The sequence below is a fragment of the Notamacropus eugenii genome, chromosome 1 (genome assembly GCF_028372415.1).
Source record: "Notamacropus eugenii isolate mMacEug1 chromosome 1, mMacEug1.pri_v2, whole genome shotgun sequence".
Classification (NCBI taxonomy): Eukaryota; Metazoa; Chordata; class Mammalia; order Diprotodontia; family Macropodidae; genus Notamacropus; species Notamacropus eugenii.
Genome location: NC_092872.1, coordinates 79,269,442 through 79,284,622, shown reverse-complemented (window position 1 = coordinate 79,284,622; position 15,181 = coordinate 79,269,442). Strand labels below are relative to the sequence as shown.

The window sequence follows — 15,181 nt, the reverse complement described above, 5'->3', positions numbered from 1 at the left end:
GGTGGTGATCCAGCACAGGAAACTGAGGCATGGTCGAACACATAGGAGGAGAGCCAAGAGAGGACAGTGCCGTGAAAACTTAGAAACTAAATAGTATTTAGGGGGAAGAGGAGTCAGCAGTGTCAGGTACTGCAGAGAGGTCAAAGAGAATGAGAATTGAGAAAAGGCCATCATGTTTGGCAATAAAGAGGTCACTGCTAACTTTAGAGAGAAGAATTTCAGGTGAGAAATGAGGTCATAAGGCAGATTGCAGAGGATTTAGAAGAAATTGTGAGGAAAGAAGTGGAGGCAACAAAGGTGGACAGCTTTTTCAAAGAAGCTGACTGATTAAGGGAGGAAGATATATAGGACAGTAGTTTGTAGGGAACATAGGGCCTAGCGATGACTTTTTTAAAAGGGTGAAGACCTAAGTATGCTTCTGGGCAACTTGGAGGGAACAAGTAGTTAGTGACAAATTGAAGATTAGAGAAGGGAGATAGTTGTGGGTGCAATCTGCTGAAAAAGACAGGATCAAGAGGACAGCAGTTGTTCCAAAAGGAAGAAATAGATTATATTAAGAACTTGCAGGATGAAAAAGATGATCATGGTGAGTGGCCTTAAATTTTTTAGTTGTTGTGTTTGTCCTTCGTTCTCGAAGAGGACCATGATGTCAAGATGATGACATGACTTGCAGTTGACTTTGATTTGAGTGAGGGAGAGCTGTGCAAGGTCACCAACCTCACTTTCTTCTCCTGAGCCATCTGGATTCAGTGGAGTCAACTGGGGGTGGGGGGAATTGAGTGAGGGACCACTGTGATAAGGGGGAACAGAGAATCAGTTAGGAAAAAATAAAAGGATTAAATCTTGCTACTGTGAGGGCCCATTTGAAAACAGATGAGAAAAAAGTAGAGCCAGAGAAAATTATGAAATGTCTTGGTTTCATAATATAAGTTATGCATAGCATAAGTGTTGTAATGTACAATAATTGAGGAATTTCTTATTTAATCGTTGTGTTTGTTCCCCCTACCTATATGGATTATAACCCTTTTTACATCTAAGTAAATGGTGTTAATGAGTTGCTGTGGCTAAATAAAAAAATCATCCCAGGTGGCCAGCACTCTGGCGGTGAGGCTTTCTACAACCTAGCTAGGCCTATCCTTAGAATGCAAATATATACACAACTCTCTGCAGGGTTCCTACTTAAAGTATTTCCAACTTTCCAGGACCCCATCAAAGTTTTCATTCTGCTGACATAGATTTTCAGAAATTTCATTCCTCTCCACTTCATTATGAGACCTCAACATGGGATGGTAGTGAGGGGTTTACTTGAGTATAAGTGGATCTAGACCTGTTCTCTCTCAGCTCCACTGTACTGTCCAACTCTACTCCCTATTGTGCTCATGAGTCCTGTCCAACCATCTAAGGCTTTTATTTTTGGGTCGCCTTTCTAAGAAAGGCTCCATCTTGGGTTCCCTTTCCTCTTCTCCCACACACTGGACCCTTAAATTGGGGAGGTGGTAATCAGATGCCCATAGTTGCTAGCAGCAGCAGTGGACCATTGGAGCAGGGAGGGGGAGAGAATTCCACAAAGTTTCAGAGTCTTCCATTCAGAAACCAAAGTGATTTTCCTAAGGCATAAGTCCAACCTTGTCATTCCACCACACCCCCACTTAATAAATCCTGTTGGGCTCTTTGTTGCCTTAAAGATCAAATACAAAACCCTGCTTTGCTCTCTATAACCTGCCTTTCCAATCTTCTTACACTTTACTCCCCAACACATATGCTTTAATCCAGTGATACCGGCCCCCTGGCTACTCTACAAACAAAGACTCTCTCAGCTCTAGGCATTCTCTCTGCTGTCCCTCAAACCTTTGTTCTGCCTGCTTCCTTTAAGTCTCATTTAAAAGCCCATCTTCTACAGGAAGCCTTTCCCAACCCCTCTTAATTCTGGTGCCTTTCCTCCTTTCATTACCTTCTATTTATCCAAAGTATAGCTTCTTGGTCCATGTTGGTTTGCTTCTTGAATCCCCCATTAGATTGTAAAGTCCTTGAGGGGCCAGGACCATCTTTTGCCTTTTTTGTATCCCTCGTGCTTAATACAGTGCCTGGCACATGGTAGGTGCTTAATAAGTGTTTATTGACTGACTCCCAGGCCCAGTCTGTGTTGTTTCTTCAAAAAGAAAGACTATTTTAAAATGTTTTCCTCACATGCACAGATAGATCCCAGTCCAACAGCTTATCCCCCATCCCTGCCCCTCTTTCTGACTGACCAACCCCCCTGCCCCACCTTTTCTATTGTAGCCTGAAAGATTTCTTGCCCAAGGAATATGTGAAGCAGAAAGGAGAGCGCAAGATATTTCAGGTAAGGGGGGAGGACTGTGAGGAAGGGCCTAGCCTGCCCCTCACCCTCCTCTGAACTCACCTCTGGGCCCCATAGCTTTAGAAGGCAGCAGACCTAAACTTCTACTTCCTACTCCACCATGGGATCTTAGGTACTTAACTTGTCTATGTCTCAATTTCCCATCTATAAAATGAGGTTAATAATACTTGCCTATGTGAGGTTGTTGAAAGATCAAAAGAGATAATGTAAGTGAAAGCTCTTTGAAAAGTGTAAAGCACTGCCAGTGGAAAGCTGTGGGATAATGAATACCTCATGAGACTACGCATTCAGGCCTTCTTTCTGTCCCCTCAGGTTTACTGTTTCCCTCTTACCTGTTATCCCTGCATAACCCTTTCCCTCACTCCCTAACTACTCCCACTCACATATATTTTGTCCATCACCACATAACGCACCCAGGCTCTTTGGCCATTCCCTTCTGGTCCATCAACCTTCATGTCTCCATTACACCTCTCTCACTCTCTGACTCTCTGACTTCATACCATTGTCTTCCTCATCCTGGCTCTCCATGATCCATCAATCCCTCGCCATGTCCCTAAAACATCCTTCCCTCCTATTGCATTCCCTCCCTCCAAACCTTCCAACTCTCCCCTGTGCCATCACCCTTCATTTCCCCATGCCCCTAGGCCCACAAGAATTGCGGGCAGATGAGCGAGATTGAAGCAAAGGTGCGTTATGTGAAGCTTGCCCGCTCTCTCAAGACGTACGGTGTTTCCTTCTTCCTGGTCAAGGTCAGTTCTGAACATTTGTTTCCATTGCATGACTGATTTCCCACTCTGGCTTACCCTCCTTATCGTTGGGAAACTCCCAGTCATTTATTTCCCTCTCTTTCAACTCCAACCCCACAAAGTCCTGCTCTCCACAGAGCCTCCCTTTTTACTCTGCTTGTTGCTCTGCCTCCACCTCCATCACGGCTTTGCGTCTGACCTCTTGCTTGCCCTTCTGACTCTTGCCAGGAGAAAATGAAGGGTAAAAACAAATTGGTTCCTCGGCTGCTGGGCATCACCAAAGAGTGTGTGATGCGAGTGGATGAGAAGACCAAGGAAGTGATCCAGGAGTGGAACCTTACGAATATCAAGCGCTGGGCGGCCTCCCCAAAGAGCTTCACTCTGGTGAGGAGCTGTTCAAGGTAGAGGAGATCTGTGGAGACCCACAGAGGAAAGCCTCAGGGTGACTGGGCGTGGGGAGAACACCTGCGAGAAGTGGGCCAAATTGGGTCCATCCCTGTCTCAGGTGGATCACTGCTGTAAAGCTCAACCCTGGAAAGTAGAGAAGAGACATAGGGTTCATGGCTTGCTTGAGTTCAGCCTTTGCTGCTTCATCAAGAGGCAGGACAATTAGACTAGAAGGCAGCATTCCCCTCGGTGGGTGCATGTGAGTTCCAGGGAGTGAGAAAGTCCGTGCTCCCAGCACAGGAGAGGTGTGCACATCCTATATAGATTGGAGGAGTCCCCCACCCTGTCTTCTCCTACTTTGTATATACCTAGGGCCTCTCCTGAACACCCACATTCTGCCCCCAGGACTTTGGAGATTACCAGGATGGCTACTACTCAGTGCAGACAACAGAAGGAGAGCAGATTGCTCAACTCATTGCTGGTTATATTGACATTATCCTTAAAAAGGTGAGGACCTCATACCCTTACTTCCATGAACCTGAGTCTTCTATCTTCTTCTAGGAGGCAGAAAGCCCATGATCTTGGGGAACCAGACTGGTTGGGGCTAGAAAAGAAGACCCCTGCTTCCTTTCCCCTCCCCCTTCTTTAACTGACCTCTCTTCCCCTGCAGAAGAAGAGCAAGGATCACTTTGGTCTAGAAGGAGATGAAGAATCTACTATGCTGGAGGACTCAGTGTCTCCCAAGAAGTATGCAATGGGGCAAGGTTTGGGGGAGAAACTCCATCTTTTAGGGGAGAGGCATGACTACAGCAGCTGTAGGAAGGTTGGTCCCTAGGATCATAGTCACAGTGTTGGAGTCAGAAACGTCCTTGGAAGTTATTGAAGTCAGCACTTTCCTGACGTATGATGTCCTCTATAGCACAGGTACAGGCTGCAGTGAGAAGATTTGTCGGTTGAGGTTAAGGGTGGGAGGGAGATTGTGTATTTTACCTGAGATTATCTCCAACTTGTCTCCCTAAATTTCAGCCCTTCAGTGATAATATAACCAAGAATGAGAGACAGAGGTGAGAACCCTGTACCACTCAAGTCCCTAGCTGCAGTGATCAGTTATATAAGAGCAGTATAACTTGGAAGGATGAGAAGTATTTTCTGAGTTTCTTAGCTCATGCCTCCTGCCTAGATACAATGGAATGTGAGGTGTAAGTCAAAAGTTTATTATCTCTTCCTTCACCCACTTTTCAGGTCCACCGTCTTACAGCAGCAATATAACCGGATAGGAAGGGTAGAGCATGGCTCTGTAGCCCTGCCTGCCATCATGCGCACTGGAGGTTCTGGCCCTGAGAACTTCCAGACGGGTAGCATGCCACCTGCTCAGCAGCAGATCACCAGCGGCCAAATGCACCGTGGGCACATGCCCCCGTTGGTAAGAGCATCCCTGTTTTGTGCTCCTTGCAGGCTTCACCCCAACCCTGCCTCACCTCCCTTGCTTTTCTTCCCTCCTTTTTCTTGTTTCTTAGACCTCAGCCCAACAGGCTCTTACTGGAACCATCAACTCCAGCATGCAGGCTGTGCAGGCTGCCCAGGCCACCCTGGACGACTTTGAGACTCTGCCCCCGCTTGGCCAGGATGCTGTAAGTGTGGGGAGGGGCCTGGGAACAGAGGGGTGGGCATGCTGGAATTCCAACAGTGGGGATGGGGGCCATAGTGTTTCTTTCTCTTGTTCTCTTGCTCAGGCATCCAAGGCCTGGCGTAAGAACAAGATGGATGAGTCAAAACATGAGATCCACTCTCAAGTGGATGCCATCACAGCTGGCACTGCCTCCGTAGTGAATCTGACTGCAGGTATGATGATCAAGGATTTTTAGTCCTGCTTGGATGTGTGATAGAGTGGAGCTGGGGATGAAAAAGGGCAGATCTTACAGTGTTCACAACTTCAGCCACTCCCTGTGAGTTTGCTGACTGCTCTGTCCCTTACACATTCTCCTTTCTGACTCTAGGAGATCCTGCAGAGACTGACTACACAGCAGTGGGCTGTGCAGTGACTACAATCTCCTCCAACTTGACTGAGATGTCCCGAGGTGTAAAGATGCTGGCCGCTTTGCTGGAAGATGAGGGGGGAAGTGGGCGGCCCCTGCTGCAGGCAGCCAAAGGCCTGGCAGGGGCTGTGTCAGAACTGCTGCGAAGTGCCCAACCAGCCAGTGCTGAGGTCAGGGACTGGAAGGCTTGGGTGGCATAAGGTGGGCCGTGGGCTTGGGTCATATCTGAATTGGTATTTGGTACCTAGTTAGCCACTTTCATGGTTAATTAAGGGTTAGAGATTTTGAGGAATGGAGGAACAGGCTGTTTGGATATGGGTCACAGGACAGGGTCGAGTGTCCATTTTTGGCCGGAATATGAGTGGCATCTGACCAATACCTGGTTCCCTCAGCCTCGTCAGAACTTGCTGCAGGCTGCTGGGAATGTGGGACAAGCCAGTGGAGAACTTCTACAGCAGATTGGAGAGAGTGACACCGACCCCCACTTCCAGGTAGGTGACAGCAAACTCAATACCACCCCTAGTCCCTATCTAGGAGAATGTCCCCTATGCCCCTGAATCCCACACCCTGCTTCTAATGGAATGAGCCCTTAATATCTGCTTTTTGGCCCCCAGAATCCAGCCCTTAAAATGCAAATGAGTTTATCCCCTGTCCTTCCCACCTGTGATCCTTTTGCCCCCATCACTGGGGACAGCTTTAATCCCCATTCCCTTTAGACCCAACCTACCTCCACACCTATTTCTCCAGCTGACCTTTTTTCCCCAATTTCCCATGCAGATGTTTGCGCCCAGAGGGTCTGGGGTTCGATTCCCCCCTGACCCCCCCACGGTAATGGCCCCCTAGCCTGGGCCTTCTCATCTCTGTCTTCCTTGAGCCGTATACACTCGACAAAATGCACTCTGTCCCTACCCCATTTCCTGGTGGGAGGAGGAGGAAAGGACAAAATAACGAAAAATGAGGAACTGGGCACAGAAATTAGGGAGGAAGAGAAATGGAATAAGGAAGGAGAATGAATGGGGCTTTGTCCCCTCAAGCAGGGAAGGAAGTGAAAGAAGAGCTAGAGTCGAGAGCAGCTACCTCCCTCCACCCCATGCACACACAGAACAGTTCTCTACCCCCATTGCTGTCCGAGTGTATCCGCCTCATAAACCTTTCCCTTTGGTTTGGGGGTCTCCTAATGATAGAAGCTTTTATCTCTTGGGTGTGGGTTCTTTCTATTTGTATTGGTTCTGTTCTGCTCAGGGCTCCAGATTCGCTTTAGGGGATGTTCTGGTGGCTGGTATTTTCTGCATACTATCTTGTGATCAGGGTCAACAGGGACGTCAATCAACTTCTACTTGGGTGCCTTAGAATCATGGGTTGAGGGCACTAGGTAGTACTATGCCAATTACTGTTTCCCCACAGGACATGCTGATGCAGCTGGCCAAGGCAGTGGCCAATGCTGCGGCGGCACTGGTCCTCAACGCCAAGAGTGTTGCCCAACGGACAGAGGACTCAGGGCTGCAGAATCAGGTTGTTGCTGCAGCCACACAATGTGCTCTGTCCACATCCCAACTTGTGGCCTGTACCAAGGTGAGTCCAAAAGGGCACTATCAGTTCCAGGTAGTAATGTCCACTCTCATTCCAAGGACTCCATCCTATTAAATGACTTCCCCCTTTCCCACTCTCTTTGTGGTTCTTTCAAATGGTCCCACCATCTCTTTGGGCCCTTTTAACTTTCTGCTGCCACCCTCCCCACTCCACACCACCTCACCTTGGCCAAGTACACCTTAGTGTGAACCACACTAAGTGAACCGCAGTTCAGGTTCTTTCCTTCAGACAGTAATCCTGATGTCAAATCTGTCTGCAGGTGGTGGCACCTACAATCAGCTCACCCGTGTGCCAGGAGCAGCTAGTGGAGGCCGGGCGGTTAGTGGCTAAGGCTGTAGAGGGCTGTGTGGCAGCATCCCAAGCAGCCACAGAAGATGGGTCTCTGCTTCGGGGTGTTGGAGCAGCAGCTACTGCTGTAACCCAGGCCTTGAATGAGCTGCTGCAGCATGTAAGAGCCCATGCCACAGGAGGGCGCCCTGCTGGACGCTATGACCAAGCCACAGACACTATCCTCACTGTCACAGAGAACATCTTTAGTTCCATGGGTGATGCTGGTGAGGAAACCCCTTGAAAATGTCACTACCTCGATCCTTAGATCTTTACTGAGTGAGATAGCCCTTCCTTAAGTCTGCCTTCTCCTGAGAGACACCTCAGGACACCAGAAAATTTGTTTTCCCAAGATCCCTGCGAAGGATCCTCTCCAGATATTCCCAGTAAAATCTGTTCTGGTTTAAGTCACATATAGGGATCCTTAAGAAAACCACGTACTTCTCTTTCCCTAGTTATTCCCTCTAATGATCTTTAGTGAGATTCCTCTCTCCCTTCACCCTACCCCATCCCCACAATGTTCCCATATAGTCCCTCAGAGACTCTTCTTCTCCCCGGTGGGAGAGGGCCTACTGGCTGTTTTCATAAAATGAAGGGATTGGACTAATTGACCTACCTCTAAGGTATTTCTCAGCTCCAGATCTATGATCCTCTAACTTTTCCTTTGGAATGTACTCTGGAGACTTCCAGATATATTCCCTACCCCAGCCCCTGAGCCAGATGAGATTCTCTCTTCCTCATGAAATGGATTTTAGGTCCCCCCAACCTGTTCCAAGATGCTAAACTTGAGGGGAAAAATGGCCCAGGAACAAACCTCCCCTCAATTCCTCTCCCCTTTTCCTTCTCAGAAAGTCCTTTCTCCCTTTGTCCCCTTGGCTCCAGCCTCCCCATGCTGAACCACATCCCTGACCCTTTCAGGAGAGATGGTTCGACAAGCCCGAATTCTGGCCCAAGCAACCTCTGACCTGGTCAATGCCATCAAGGCTGATGCTGAGGGAGAGAGTGACCTGGAAAATTCACGAAAACTGCTCAGTGCAGCCAAAATCCTGGCTGATGCCACAGCGAAGATGGTGGAGGCTGCCAAGGTATTGCTTCAGGCATCTAACAGGCAGCTCCACGGGGCCACTAAATTCCTGTAGGCAGAACCCCTTCCAGACCCAGGAAGAAAATAGAGGACAAGAGAGGGGCAGCCCTTGATCTGAATGGGCCTGCTAAGAAAAGACATTCTTGAACCAGAGCCCTGGCTCTCAGGTCTAGGGAAAACAGGCCTTTCCATACAGAGTACTTCAGTGTTCAGGGAGCGCTTCCCTCACGACAGCCCAGGAAGGGAATGCAGAGGTTATTGTCCTCATTTTACAGGTGAGAAAACAGATGCACAGAGAGATTAAGTGGGCCTGCCAAAATAGTGTGAGCAGCTTAGTACTTATTCTGCTACACCACATTTAAAAAGCATTGTGAATGAAATTAAAAATGCTCATTTCAAATGTGGGGAAAGAGGGAGACTTAATCTTACAGGCAGCTGTCTAAGGCATTAAGTTACAGAGATGGTGCTGCCTGCATTGGTAGAGGGACTTTCCTCACCTAGGAGATCTCTGTACCAATGAAATCACAAATTCTGTTCCTGTCTCTGTCCCTAACAACAGAATACTCACTTCAGTACTTAAAAAATGGGAGTACTCTTTCCACCAGTACAGATCATAGCCCTTCCACGCGTAAGTTATTGTTTAATCGTTCAGTCATGTCCAATTCTTCATGACTCCATGCCATGGGGTTTTCTTAGCAAAGATACTGGAGTGATTTGCCATTTCCTTCTCTAGCTCATTTTACAGATGAGGAAACTGAGGCAAAGAGGGTTAAGTAACATAACTAGTGTCTGAGGTCAGGTTTGAACTCACGTCCTCCAGGCCCAACAGTCTGTCCACTGAGCTACCCTAGCTGCTTCCTCCATGCATAAGTAGACATTTTAATGAGTTGTGGCCAAAAAAGAAAAATCCTCATGTGGTGGCCTTAGGAGATGGCTTTCCTAGAGGACTATAGGATCACTGAAACAAAAAAGGAAAGAGAAAGTTTACAAAGGTTTCACAAATTCTCCCAGAGAAAACTTTGTCCTAAGATGACCTTCCTATGGGAAATAGGAAGGTATTGAGAAAGAGACATTTCCTGAAATGTAAATGAATCTCATTTATAAAACTTAGAATGGCAGAGCTGGAAGAACTGAGAGGTCACCTATTTCAGGACACTTTGAACACCAGACTGACTCCTAGTCACACTTTGCATTCTTCTTAGGCACCATCTCCCATGGTTCCTGACCTTGAGTTTCTTTCTTATGCCCATTGTACAATAAGAACGTCTCTTAGCTTCTGTCCTACCCTTATATTTAAAATAGGCACATAGAGCTTTCAAGATTTTCTAAGGGATTTTAATCTCAATAATTCAAAACAGGAAAATGGAGGGGGGAATTAGGGTAAGGGAATCCTAAGGTAAGGGAATTCATTAATGGGAAATGAGTGTGAGGTAAAAGATAACAAATGAGGGGAAAGTTCCTGTAAAATTACCAGTTTCCCTGTTGATACCTGTCTTTCATGTGACTGTGAATGGAACCAGGCCTAACCCCTCACATCCTCTTGTGGCTTCCTCACTTGACTGATGTCTTTGTCTTGTTCACCTCTGAGAGCCACTCACTCCGTACCAATAATGACTGAGACTGGACACACCCACACAAACACCACCACCCTCACCCCCGCCGTTTTTCACATCTAGGACCCCATACAGAGCAGAGACATAGGACCATATGTACAGAGTGGCATTGTGGTGTAATACAAACCATACAAAACTAAGGGTCAGAGCATGGGTCCCGGTGCTGGCATTTCTTCACTTATAGAATAAAGCATCTGAGTTAGGTCTGACATTCTGAAATACGTGGCCTCAAGGCCCTTCCAGCTCTATCATTCTGAGATTTTATAAATGAGATTCATTTACAAGAAATGTCTCTTCCCATTTCACATCGGATGGTCATCTTAGGACAGGTCCTGACAAAACTGTCCAGTCCTACCTGCATGGATACCAGTGCAGGAAGGGGGTGGTGCTGTGCATTGCCAAGTGGGGCAGACTGGTGCTCATTCTCACCTTTGGGGAAGTGGGGGTTGCATCTTATACACCCCTCTATTTTTTATAAATTCTCTAGAAGAATCTTTTTATGGAAGACAGTGGGACTCAAAGGTGGCAATGTTAGGTTGTTATAGTTGCTAGAGATTAATGTAGGATTTATTCAAATTACACAGAGAAGCTTAAGTCTCCTTAGGTTTCCTGGTTCCTTCCTCTCTTGCCAAAGCAGGCAGGACACCCAAGGCTCTTCAAGGGGTGTAATAGGTTGAAGTGGGATCAGTCAGAAAAGGCTTCTTGGAGGAGACAGTTTTTGAAACAGGTTAAGGACATGTATGGTTAGAGAGACATCACTGGCACAGGGTGACAGAGACAATCTGTCCATTTATCCATAAATCTCAGGGGGCAGCCGCCCACCCTGATAGCGAGGAGCAACAGCAGCGGCTGCGGGAGGCAGCAGAAGGGCTGCGAATGGCGACCAATGCAGCTGCCCAGAATGCCATCAAGAAGAAGCTTGTGCAGCGCCTAGAGGTCAGTGAGGGAGAGGGAGTGGGGACTGTGGGAGCAGGGAGAGAGGAAGGCTTGACCATGAGATACAGGGGAGGGAGAAATCATGGGCAGAAGAAAAAGAACTGGGACAAGAGAGGAGTTAGAGGAAGGCATGGAATGCTTGGAGAGACCAAGCAAGGGTCCTGAAGTGGGCAAGGAAAGGGTAGGGGAGAAGGGAGAGACATTGTGGGATTGGTGGGTCATAACCAAACTTCATGGGAGGGGACTAGTCCTGACTGCTTTCTCCCCATAGCATGCAGCCAAACAGGCTGCAGCCTCAGCTACCCAGACCATTGCGGCCGCTCAGCATGCAGCTTCTGCTCCCAAGGGCCCCGCAGGCCCCCAACCTCTGCTAGTGCAGAGCTGCAAGGTGAGACCACAGCAAGCCTTGGGGAGTAGGGAGTATGCAGAGGGGCTAAGGGCAGTCTCCCCATACCCCACATGTAATGGGGGGCTAGAGTAGTCGTCTGATCCTGTCCCATTCAGTGGAGAATGGGATTGATGACATTCTCCTGTGCCCCCCCAGGCTGTGGCAGAGCAGATCCCACTGCTGGTGCAGGGTGTCCGAGGAAGCCAAGCCCAGCCTGACAGCCCCAGTGCCCAACTTGCCCTCATTGCTGCCAGCCAGAGCTTCCTACAGGTATGGAATCTTCTTTCCCTGTTGTACCATGCCATGACAAATACTGTCCCTTACCTCTTGCCCTTTCACACCACTTTTGAGACTGGTCTCCCTGGGACCAAAATATGCACGGGACCATCTCTCATATACTTCCTTCAAAAACCTGTGACTCTCCTTTAAGGCAGTTCAAAGCTTTTTCTGCTTGTGTGTTTGCCCATTATGTAATACTGTCCCTCTACCCCAGAGAAGGATGGCATCCTCACTCTAGGCCCTCTCCGCTGTGAGGATAGTGTCCTTGCTGCCTCCCCCAACCCTCAGGAGGACAATATCTTCAGTTCCATTGTGTCATCCCTATTTCTCCCCCTACAGCCCGGAGGAAAGATGGTATCAGCAGCGAAGGCTTCAGTCCCCACAATTCAGGACCAGGCATCAGCCATGCAGCTAAGTCAGTGTGCCAAGACACTTGGCACTGCCCTGGCTGAGCTCCGCACTGCTGCCCAGAAGGTGTGATGGGGTTGGGACATCATGCATGCTGGAGCAGGGAATAGAGGAGACTTGGGTGGTAATGTTGGGAAGCTAGAGGATACAAAGCAGGGAACCCAGAGGCCTCAGTGAGAGGAAAGGAGTTGAGAGGATTCGCTAGAAGTGGAGGGAGGCTGGATTCTGAAACTTCAGTGGGGTTCTTCCTTGATCCCTGACAGTCTATCCCCCACAGTAGCCCCACCCCCTTCACCCAGAGTCCTTCCCTTTATAGGCTCAGGAGGCATGTGGTCCCCTGGAAATGGATTCTGCATTGAGTCTAGTACAGAGCCTGGAGCGCGACCTTCAAGAAATAAAGGCAGCAGCTAGAGATGGCAAACTCAAACCCCTGCCTGGGGAGACGGTGAGGACTAGTACATCATAGACTAAATTGTACTCCAAGCCCCAGATGCTCAGATTGTCCCCTCAGATCTTTCAGATCATATTTCCAACTCTTTTGACCTTCCCGCACCCTTCAGGTGACTCCAGTTCCTCTTGCCTTAGAGACCATAGAGGCCTCCTAAGTCTTCTCAATCTCTCTCTTCTAGATGGAAAAATGTGCACAGGATCTGGGGAACAGCACCAAGGCTGTGAGCTCCTCCATTGCCCAGCTACTGGGGGAGGTGGCCCAGGGCAATGAGAACTACGCAGGTATGTGCACAAATGTGATTGAGGAAGAAGTGATGGGAGAGAAAATAAGAACCACATGGATATGTGACAGCAGGCCAGCAAGGAGCACAGGGAGAAGAAGCAGGGGTTCTGGCATGAGAGTGGGTGAGCGAGGAGGACAGAGATAAGTGGGGTCCTGGCACAGATCTGAGGGTCCTCTCCCTCTAGGCATAGCAGCACGAGATGTGGCAGGAGGACTCCGCGCATTGGCCCAAGCAGCGAGAGGTGTGGCGGCCCTGACATCAGAACCTGCAGTCCAGGCAGCAGTGCTTGACACAGCCAGTGATGTCCTGGATAAGGCCAGCAGCCTGATAGAGGAGGCCAAGAAGGCAGCCAGCCGGCCTGGGGACCCTGAGAGCCAGCAGCGATTAGCCCAGGTAAGGGGCAGGGAAAGGGGAGGGAAGGGGAAAGTCTCTCCCATAAGTCACTGGCCAACCCCTTTTACGCACAGATACACTGGACTATCGTTTTGAGAATAGAAGCATCCTCAGCGCCTGCATTCCCTATAATTCAACTCACAGACAGATGGACCAGTAGACAATTCCTCCACTCTGTTTAGTGAGGAGCAGCGGTGTCTAATGAGCTGCTTCTCTGACTCCTGTTTGTCCAAATCGTTAGTCTTTGTCAAACTACGGCCAGGGCCCGGCTAAAGGCTGTAGAGTAATGCTTTCAATGTCATCCATTCTAGTTCTCTACCAAGCTCTTCAGTACCATTTAACCAGTCTAACTAAAGTTGATCTTGTTATAGATCCCCTCCTTTGCTCTACCATCCAGAAAGATAGAACCATTGACTACTCTGTGTGCAGAGTGGAGGAGCCCCTGGGGGTATTGCCATCATATTAACCATCTCTTCTCCTTCAGGTGGCAAAAGCAGTGACCCAGGCTCTGAACCGTTGTGTCAGCTGCCTACCAGGCCAGCGTGATGTGGACAATGCCCTGAGAGCCGTTGGAGACGCCAGCAAGCGCCTGCTGAGCGACTCGGTGAGGAGGGAGATCGTGTGGGGGAGCAGAGGCTGACAGGCCTTGAACCTCCAGCACACTGAGCCTCCATTACCTCTTCCTTCTGCCCTCATTTCTTCTTTCTCCAATGAAATGCAGTCATCTTCTTGCTTACCATTTCTATCCTCATTTTCCTCAAATTCTCTCTCTTTAGACTCTCCCAGTTCATCCTCCCTCCACCCACCCTTCAGTCCCCAACTACCCCTTTGACATTCTTTGTGTCCCCTTTCAGCTTCCACCGAGCACTGGGACATTTCAAGAGGCTCAAAGCCGACTGAATGAAGCAGCCGCCGGACTGAACCAAGCAGCCACAGAGTTGGTCCAGGCCTCCCGGGGTACCCCCCAGGATCTGGCTCGAGCTTCTGGCCGCTTTGGAAAGGACTTTAACACCTTCTTGGAGGCAGGAGTGGAGATGGCTGGACAGGCTCCGGTATGGAAAAGGACAGACACCACAGTTTCTTCTGGGATACAGTGGACACCTGGTTGACCATAGGTTGGGGGGGGGAAATGTCTGAATAGAAGAAACTTACCCATGGGAGACATTGTTCATCTCCTAGCCTCATGTGTCTGTGTCCTTACTTTTCCAAGCCCATGCCCCCTATACATATCTTACATTTCCCCACAAGGAAAAGGATAAAACCAGAAGACATATGACACTCCCCTTTCTCTTTCAATCCCTGGACAGAGCCAAGAGGACCAGGCCCAAGTGGTATCCAACCTGAAGGGCATTTCCATGTCATCAAGCAAACTACTACTGGCAGCCAAGGCCTTATCCACTGACCCTGCTGCCCCCAACCTTAAAAGTCAACTTGCAGCAGCTGCCCGGTGAGCAAGAGTGAAGACAAGGGTAGACTCAACACTGGAGTGTGTATGTGTGGTAGTGGGTCAGAAGAGTCCAGATCTAGCTAAAGTCTGATGGAAGGAGAGGACAAGTGTTGAGAGGAGGTCAGAGCCAGCCTTGTCCCCTGGGATGGGGAAAAGTAAAAGGCATGAAATTGGGTGGAGATGAGGAATTCCTGGGTTGGGGAGATACAGGAATGACCTCTATATTTCATTCTCCCTGTCCAAGGGCTGTCACTGATAGCATCAACCAGCTCATCACCATGTGTACCCAGCAGGCACCAGGCCAGAAAGAATGTGACAATGCCCTTCGGGAGCTGGAGGTAAGGCCTCTGCCACTGGGTTTGGGAGGAAGGGGTGTTTTGAGGGCTACAGGAGTTGAGGATATTCATGGGTTAAGGTGGAAATGAGGTGGGGGACAAGTCAAAGAAGTTAAGGC

At 48.9% G+C, this 15,181-nt stretch overlaps 1 protein-coding gene across 15 annotated transcripts in view; it reads left to right on the top strand.

Annotated features, from left to right (window-relative positions):
* TLN1 (talin 1) overlaps positions 1 to 15,181 on the top strand; it is a 38,466-nt gene that overhangs the window by 11,217 nt on the left and 12,068 nt on the right. For 12 of the 15 annotated variants that reach the window (XM_072606987.1, XM_072606984.1, XM_072606967.1 and 9 more), the window contains 25 exons: positions 2,281 to 2,341; positions 3,004 to 3,108; positions 3,334 to 3,489; positions 3,898 to 3,999; positions 4,163 to 4,239; positions 4,735 to 4,915; positions 5,010 to 5,123; positions 5,226 to 5,334; positions 5,490 to 5,698; positions 5,921 to 6,019; positions 6,306 to 6,356; positions 6,933 to 7,100; positions 7,378 to 7,672; positions 8,364 to 8,530; positions 10,950 to 11,078; positions 11,350 to 11,466; positions 11,623 to 11,736; positions 12,085 to 12,219; positions 12,470 to 12,598; positions 12,783 to 12,885; positions 13,072 to 13,280; positions 13,765 to 13,884; positions 14,135 to 14,332; positions 14,588 to 14,727; positions 14,972 to 15,065. In XM_072606987.1, the coding sequence (XP_072463088.1) occupies positions 2,281 to 2,341; positions 3,004 to 3,108; positions 3,334 to 3,489; positions 3,898 to 3,999; positions 4,163 to 4,239; positions 4,735 to 4,915; positions 5,010 to 5,123; positions 5,226 to 5,334; positions 5,490 to 5,698; positions 5,921 to 6,019; positions 6,306 to 6,356; positions 6,933 to 7,100; positions 7,378 to 7,672; positions 8,364 to 8,530; positions 10,950 to 11,078; positions 11,350 to 11,466; positions 11,623 to 11,736; positions 12,085 to 12,219; positions 12,470 to 12,598; positions 12,783 to 12,885; positions 13,072 to 13,280; positions 13,765 to 13,884; positions 14,135 to 14,332; positions 14,588 to 14,727; positions 14,972 to 15,065 (3,382 nt within the window). The remainder of the gene's footprint in view (positions 1 to 2,280; positions 2,342 to 3,003; positions 3,109 to 3,333; positions 3,490 to 3,897; positions 4,000 to 4,162; positions 4,240 to 4,734; positions 4,916 to 5,009; positions 5,124 to 5,225; positions 5,335 to 5,489; positions 5,699 to 5,920; positions 6,020 to 6,305; positions 6,357 to 6,932; positions 7,101 to 7,377; positions 7,673 to 8,363; positions 8,531 to 10,949; positions 11,079 to 11,349; positions 11,467 to 11,622; positions 11,737 to 12,084; positions 12,220 to 12,469; positions 12,599 to 12,782; positions 12,886 to 13,071; positions 13,281 to 13,764; positions 13,885 to 14,134; positions 14,333 to 14,587; positions 14,728 to 14,971; positions 15,066 to 15,181) is intronic. The other 3 variants (XM_072606996.1, XM_072606991.1, XM_072606989.1) reach the window with 1 other exon arrangement.